We start from the raw sequence: 7,887 nt of genomic DNA on the forward strand, positions 1-7,887 counted from the left end.
CTGTAATCCCCTGCGATTACTGAAACAGAGTAAGTGATTCTCGTTAGTACTAACATCTATGGGCTTGAATTTAGAAGTTTCTTTTTTCAGTTGATTGTTTTCTATACTTGTCCCATTTAAATAAAACGTGTTTTAAAATGGGGCTTAGAAAAGAAAACTGGTTTAACTTCATACAGAAATAAATCTAGTTTTGTGTGTGGACACTATTTTCACTTAAGAAAAATGAACTTCATTATTTTTTCTTGTGATGTGCATTATTTCTAAAGCTATTATCTACTGGTTAAAAAACAAATACTGTGGGTTTGGTTGTTGGGTTTTGGGTTTGTGGGTTTTGTTGTTGGGTTGGTTTTGGGGTTTTTTTCTTTTTTAGTTAAATGCAGTATTAATATATAAGAATGTAATTTTTCCTTTTATTTTCAGAGAACTGGATTAGTGAACGTAAGCAGTATTTGTCAGCATGGCTTCAAAATGCTGTACTTTTGCATTGATACACCGAATTTACCAGTGGCATGCAGAAGTTTTTCCAAAGATAACTGCTGTTTGCAGTAATTGATGTTTGCTGAAGCAAGTTTGGTTTGGTTTTTATTTTAAAACTTAACAGTGAAAAGACATTTTTGTTTTGACTTGTCTCAAGTTTGGGTTGATTTTTTTTTTTTTTTTTGTTTTTTTTTTTGTTTTTTTGAGAGAGAGTATTCTGCATTTCTTCCTAATGGAGGAGAGCATAGCAAGAAATACATGTCCATGGCTAACTGGGGAAAAAACCAGCTTCTACTCTTGTTATCATGGATGTAATTTTCTAGCTTAAGGAATTAAAACAAGAGTTTACTCGAGCAATGTTAACAAAGTCATGAAGAAAACGTAGGTTTGAAAGTCAGCTTTTATTTCTTTCAGATAAAACTTACTTGAATTTTACATTTGGATGTCAGGTTCTGTCACACAGATTCTTAATGGCAATGGGGTATGCTTTCACTCTTTGGAATTTACATGGGAAGGAGCTACTTCTTCATTTGATGCTTGGTCTCTGTGTTTAGTCGTGTCATAAGTAAATGAAAAACTAATAAACTGAATCTAGTGAGATGTTTTTCTGACCTTCCCTCTTTATTTGCTCACAATTGAGGTGAAATCTGGGCATTATTTAAGCCAGTAGGTTATTTTGCCTTCAAAAAGTTGGCTAAAAATACAGACTTAGAATGGTTAGGACTGGAAAGAACTTTAAAGATCATCTAGTTCCAACCCCCCTAACATGGGCAGGGACACTTCCCACTGTAACAGGTTGCTCTAGGCCCTGTCCAATCCAGCCTCGAACACTAAATTCCCATAGCTTCTTTAAGAAAAAACAAAAGATTTATTTACTTACAGCACAGCAGTTCCCAAATGCTGTGTATTTACCACCTGCACATTTTTAGTAACAGGAAATAATTACAAGTACTCTCTTTTCCTCACACACTCTTCAATGTAATAAAAATTGAGCTGAATTCTGATTCATGCTGCATTTTTGGATAACCTTTCACAGGGAGACTGTTCCTCCTTGGTGTGGGTTGAAGATACATTTCTTTCCACTAGATATATCACACAAATGCTCATTGCATAATAACTTACTTGTAGCAGCACATTAGACAACAGTTGCGTCCCATCCAAAGTCCAGTGAAAAGACCAATTTCCAAAGCAATTCCGAAGACTCAGATAAATTACTTCATAAGTAACTAATATAAGAAACTTCATATTGTTTTGGTAACGTGTTCTCTCTCTGCTGACTGTTGCTGGTGATTGTCCACCCACTTGATCTGGAGAAGTTGTTCTGGTTTATATGAAAGCAGCTCCAGTGCCTTTGGTTTGGTTTTTGGTTTGTTTGTTTTTTTTTTTCCTTTTGAAAGCAAGAGCGTGTTTTGGATACTCTGCAGTGGATCTTCATTTTAAATAAAATTGTCTATTTTTTCACTTCAGGCAGTTACTGATGCCTTTGTTTGGAATTGTAGAAAATTACATGGAGGAAAATAACTTGCAAGTTCTTCTGTGCATTCTTAGTATACCATAAGGATACTGTGCAGATGACATCTGCATTCCGACAGGAAGATAAATATTACTTTAAATTCCCATTTCTTTTAAGGGTTATGGCTAAGCTGTAACTGAAGTATGCAATTTTCTCTCTGTTCTTGATTCTGGTTTTTTGTATCAGACTACTGAGGAGAAACTTAAGGTGTAAAACTTCTGCTTTTAAATCTGCAAATCTACATGATAGTTATTGTAAACAATGGTTTTAAAACCTCTCATGAAATATTGGGAATCCGTTGTTCAGTTCATTGTTTATTTGTCTTGAAAGGAAATCGTTGCTCGCTTTATCCTCCGGGCTGAGCAAGTTGTATTTGGGAATAAAAAAGTGTGGCAGCTGAGACTTTTGCAGGCAATCCAGAAAATATCCCAGATATTTCTGAAAGCAGTGATCCAGGTCTCCCAAATGCCAGTCTGTGTCATTTGGCCATAGGACGCATGAGTGGAAAAAAGCAGTTTTGGCATGATACGAACAGAATTTTTCCAACTTTTTGGGGTATTTCATTTTGAGTTGCTCTAAGAGATATTTCAGAAGCTTAAGACACCTTTTCCTGTTAAATAAATAAGAACTTATTAGGTACCTCCCATATAGTTCTAAATATGTATTTTAGGTATTTAAATACACAATATTCATGGAAGCAATAAAATGTTCTTACTTTGATAGAACGTTTTCAGTAATGTTTTGAATAAAATCTGAGAAGTGCAGCAGTGTGCTGGATAATCCAGAACCACTGTGTATGAAGTCAGATTCTAGCAGTGAAGGGTTTCTAAACGAGGTTTTGTGTGTGCACCACTTTCACTGGTAGCCACAGCAACACAGGCATACAAAGTGTTGGTCAGCAGTGTGCTCACACAGTGCATTGTCCCCGCTGCAGGCACTGCCGCCTTGGAGCACCGCTTAAGGTTAAGCTGCCCTTTTGATATATATGGGTATTTCGCTACCTTCTTGTGGCATGCCCTCAGAAGAGAATAGATTTTAATACACTGCTAGGTAGGGGTGTAGTGTACCTGTCTTTGCTTGCAAATCCAGCCCCATGTTCTTTGCTTTTCATAAAGCAAAGACAAAAAATTATGCAGTAGTTGTAACTTTCTTGCTTCAGTACAAGATGTAATTAACTAAACTAAGAAGTTGATCTGCCATTAAGGGGAGGTTCTGTACCTCCTTTGGGTTTTGTTCTTTGAAGAAATGTGGAAACCAGTCTTTATGTGAATGAAAAATCACATTTCCTCATCCTGATCCCATTCAGCAGGTTCTTTCCTCACCATCGTTGTAGAAACTGCCTTGGTACGAAGTGTAGTTTCACTCTCAAAGCTCAGAAAGCCGAGTTATCAGACTTCTAAACTGGTTCTTCTAAACAGGAGTGAGTTTGGGATAGATTATTTAACAAGCAGCACCTTTTTGCTTACTAAGGCAAGTCTGGAGTGTAAACATGTCTGGGATTTGTCTCCCCCTCTTGCTGAGCATTTGCAAGTCAGATGCTCAGCGAGTACTGCTGTAGGACAGTGATGCATAAAAGCCTGATTCTTGTTCCCTCTTATGAGTAGTGAGTCTCAGATCAAATTCTTAAATGTTAAACTGAAACAGTGCTAGCCTGCCTCACGCAGGCTTAAAGTGAAATACTCATGGAATACCCACCTACAGCACTTTAGTCCATCAGATTCGCAACATGTCTTTTTGCTGCCATGGTTGTTCATCATGGCCTTCTCAATATGCGAGAAAGAGAGTCGCCAGGTGTTTCCTAAAGTTGAGCACAAGATTGTTAAATTGTTACACAGCAGCAAAGTAGCAGTGTCTGCAACAGGAAAAAAAGATGGTTTATAATTGACTTAATTTTAAATATCAGTAATTTCTTCATGCTTAAATAAAATGTAATTCAGGGACTGCAATTAGTTAATTCCTCTGGAATTCCCTAGCTGTTCCACCCAAAGACAAGTAGTATGTTATTAATATAGGACATAGTTAACTGTTTGGGTGCTTTAACTATACTCTTTAGAATGTTTGGATTTAAAATTAAGTTAGTTCCTGGACTTTCCTGCAGTTGTTGAATGTGACTTGGGATCTTACATTACTCATAGAAATCCACTACCTTTGAACTTCTGCATTATTAGCCTCACTGCATAACCTTCCTGATTTTGGATAAAATAATCTTCACCATGGTTTCCGTTTCTTTCTGCAAGTAATCAGCTTGTGAGTTGGTCTCAGCCAAGGTGACTGTTCTAAAGCATTTATTTTTGTCCTTCTGGTCATGATATAAGGAAGAAGTTCTTCACTGTGAGGGTGGTGAGGCACTGGAATGGGTTGCCCAAGGAACTGGTAAATGCTCCATCCCTGGCAGTGTTCAAGGCCAGGTTGGACAGAGCCTTGGGCAACATGGTCTAGTGTGAGGTGTCCCTGCCCAAGACAAGAGGGTTGGAACTAGATGATCTTTAGGTCCTTTCCAACCCTAACTATTCTATGATTCTATGTTTCTGAAACCAGTGGTTAATACAGGTCAACCCCTCTGTTTAAAACGCCAGCAATCACTTTCGTCTTCCTTTCATAAATTAAACTGTTTCCCTTGTCTGTTTGATTCAGTTACTCTTTGCACTTGAATTTCACAGGAAGAGATAGCCCAGTCAAGCTGTAATGATTTACTGGGCATTGTTAAGATGGGCACGCTAATTTTAAAAAATACCAGAATGCCTGAACATTTTGCTGAAGTCGGCAGTTCTTACAAAACAGTGACAAATTGAGATGTTTCTGCAAACTCATGTATGCTTGGTGTGACAGCGGTCTCAAGAAACAAAACCAATGTTGTAGCCATGCAAGAGTTCAGTGAGAAATCGTGTATCTTGCTAGAAAAGTACAATTTAGTTCTTGTGGAAGTCTGTAACTTGTGTATGCAGTCCCACTTACAGGGATGTTCCTGCCTTTTTAGGAAGCCCCTTTTATTGTTTTTCCCCTTACAAAGCAGAGGAGTGGATGTTGCTGTTGAGTACAGCGCTAGCACAGGAAAGGTTCATATCCACGGGTCTGACTTGGCAGATTTAATATAATGCTCTTAGCAATAGTCAGTGTGCAACCTGGCAGAGCAGTTTTGTCTTTAGATTTCAGTACAGGATGAGCAGTACCACAGATCTGATGGTTTTAAAGAGGAATTTCAATTGTCTTTGATCCAGATATATCCAGGATAAGATAAAAATCTGTACCTCGAAGGCAGAATACTGAACAGAATCTGGATACCCTTTTTTAGAGCCCTGGAAAGTGATCAAGTTGTAGAGAAGGTATTTCATAACATAGACTTATTGTCTGTACTTGAGGTACCTCTTAGAACCTTTTCGGTTTTGTTTTGTTTGGCTACTAAATAAAGTGATCTGTTTCTGAACTCTCCCCTGACTTTTCTTCCCAGCCACGGTTCAATTTTGAGGCCGTCCTGTGTGCTGGGTGGCCAGCTCTGCTGAACTTCCAGAGTCAAGATGATGTCCACCGATATGTCTGCTGCTGGAGGATTTTTGATCTGAAGAGTTATTGTAGGGCTTCCAGCCTTTCTCCTTTGCACAGTTACTTCCACATCTAGCAACAAAGAAGAAAGTAATTTTTAGATATATTTCTATATTGGAAATGTTTTGGGGTGGTTTTTGCTTTTAAGAATGTTAAGGCGTTTATTTAAAAATAATTTATAAATCAAACAAAAGAAATATCTGGGTTCAGCTACTGCCTCTTTATTCTCCTTTATCCAGGAGATTTTAAATAAGAAGGCCTGTTCAGGAATTCTGTGAAATCAGGAACACTCTTCTTCAACTGCTGTACTTGCTTGATTTACTGTGTCTATTGCATAAGAAACGCAGTAACGTTTTCCAGTGAACTGCTTCACTGTTGAAAACACAGACTAAAATGATTAGGCTCCAATGTTTCTGAAGGCTTGGGAGAAAAAGAGGACCCTAAGAGGGAATATGTTTTCTATATAGATCAATATGAAATATTCAGTAGTGTCTAAGAGAAAGCTCTTCCTTTTGCTACCAGTTCAGCACCAGGTAGATTCAAAATACACAGGTGTCCTGGGTTCAGCTACAGCAGTCATTTTTCTCCTTCTTAGTAGCTGGTGCAGTGCTGTGTTTTTGACTTTAGTCTGAGAACAATGCTGATAACACCGATGTTTTTAGTTGTTGCTAAGTAAAGTTTGCTCTGACCAAGGACTTTCTCAGTCTCATGCTCTGCCAGGGAAGAGGGGAAGCCAGGAGGAAGCAGAGACAGGACACCTGACCCAAACTGGCCAAAGGGGTATTCCATACCACAGCACGTCATGCCCAGTATATAAACTGGGGGGAGTTACCCGGAAGGCCCAGATCGCTGCTCGGGTCGGGCTGGGTATCGGTCGGCGGGTGGTGAGCGGTTGTGTCCTTTTCCCTTGTTATTCCTCTTATCATTATTATTGGTAGCAGTAGTGGTTTGTATTATACCTTAGTTACTGGAGAGCTGTTATCTCAACCTGTGGGAGTTACATTCCTTCTATTCTCCTCCCCATCCCTCCGGGAGCAGGGGGAAGAAGGTGGGGGGTGAGCGAGTGGCTGCGGGGGTCCGAGTTACCGGCTGGGGGGGGACCACAACAACAGGTCATGTAGGAAGTACTAAGCATACAGCAGAACCCTTAATATTAATTATTTTCATGTGAAAAGAGGATTGTGTAGTGGGGCAGTGGGTTAATCACATAATGTGATTAGCTCTGATGGATTTACAGTGATTCTTAGCACAGGAGCAAATTTGAGAAATCAGGGACAGGAGGATTTGCAGTTATAGCTACAATGCCACAGAGACACTTGACTGGGGGGAAATCACATCTTATTAGCAACAGGGCAATGTAACTGGACTTCTAGCACTCCTAGGTGAAGCGTGTTCTCTCAGTACTTACTTTTAATGTTTTTTACTTCTTGTTTAATAATTTCTCTTAGTGCTTGAAGCATTTTAAAGGCTGATAATTTTCCTTCTTCATCTAAAAACTTCAACAAATGTCTTTCTTTTGGATTTCTTTTAAATCTTAGATAGTAATAGGCTCCAGTGTCATCACATTCATCCAGCTGAAGTCTTGCAATAGGCATTACAAGCATGATGTCAAACTCATTTGGTTCCGATATCTGCAAAGCATGAGAATAAAAGTCAACGTGCAACTTAGGTTTTATTCTCTTTAGGCTTTTATACCAGTTGTGGTTTTATCTACAACTGCCTTGGTGTACTTCTCATGCCTGGGGTAAGATGTGCGCTTACTTCTGTGGATTTGCATTACAAGACTGCTGTGTGTTGGAGTGGAAAAGAGCAATTTGCTGATAGCAGTTCATTTTCCAGCTTTCCAACTTATTAATATTTAAGGGAATTACAAGACTCTTAAGCTGTTCTAATGTATAAATGCTGGTCTTACTCATCCTTTTGTATACAGGAATCAGCTGCAAGAGAGGGGAGGGAAGCCTTGCTATGCCTGGAGCTGGCTTTAAAATAATAATAAAAAAAGTTCTCCCGTGTTTGACTGTTTCAAATTGAGCTGGGCACAGAAAGAAAGTATTGCTCTTTCTCCCGATTCCTGGAAAAACTATAAACTGAAAGTGGGCACAGGGGTTTTCATGCACAGGTATTCCCGACTCCTCCTCCAGTTACACCGGGCTTACCCGCACACGGGCAGGGGCTTGCTGCGGCTTTAAAACGACTCCTGTTCAGACAGCGTCTCTTACTAAATGCACGCACATTCATCTTTCAGTAAGTTAGCTATTTCATAATTCAGTGTTCTTAATTAACCCTTCAAGCCTTTTTCTCGTCGGGAAGGGCCGGCTTGCAGCTGCTCTCCAGGGCCAGGGGCAGCGCGGCACCGG

The 7,887-nt window shown here is 39.4% G+C and overlaps 1 protein-coding gene across 1 annotated transcript; it reads right to left on the reverse strand.

Annotated features, from left to right (window-relative positions):
* Window positions 1-2,257: 2,257 nt before the first annotated feature.
* MB21D1 (Mab-21 domain containing 1) lies at window positions 2,258-7,209 on the reverse strand (the record flags this gene model as incomplete). Its single annotated transcript, XM_010019972.1, has 4 exons — window positions 2,258-2,600; window positions 3,686-3,788; window positions 5,354-5,602; window positions 6,939-7,209. Coding segments are annotated over 4 exons (966 nt in total), but the record flags the coding sequence as incomplete, so codon positions are not given.
* Between the last annotated feature and the right edge of the window lie 678 nt (window positions 7,210-7,887).

Source organism: Nestor notabilis, unplaced genomic scaffold (genome assembly GCF_000696875.1).
Source record: "Nestor notabilis isolate BGI_N333 unplaced genomic scaffold, ASM69687v1 scaffold11978, whole genome shotgun sequence".
In the NCBI taxonomy this organism is placed as follows: Eukaryota; Metazoa; Chordata; class Aves; order Psittaciformes; family Psittacidae; genus Nestor; species Nestor notabilis.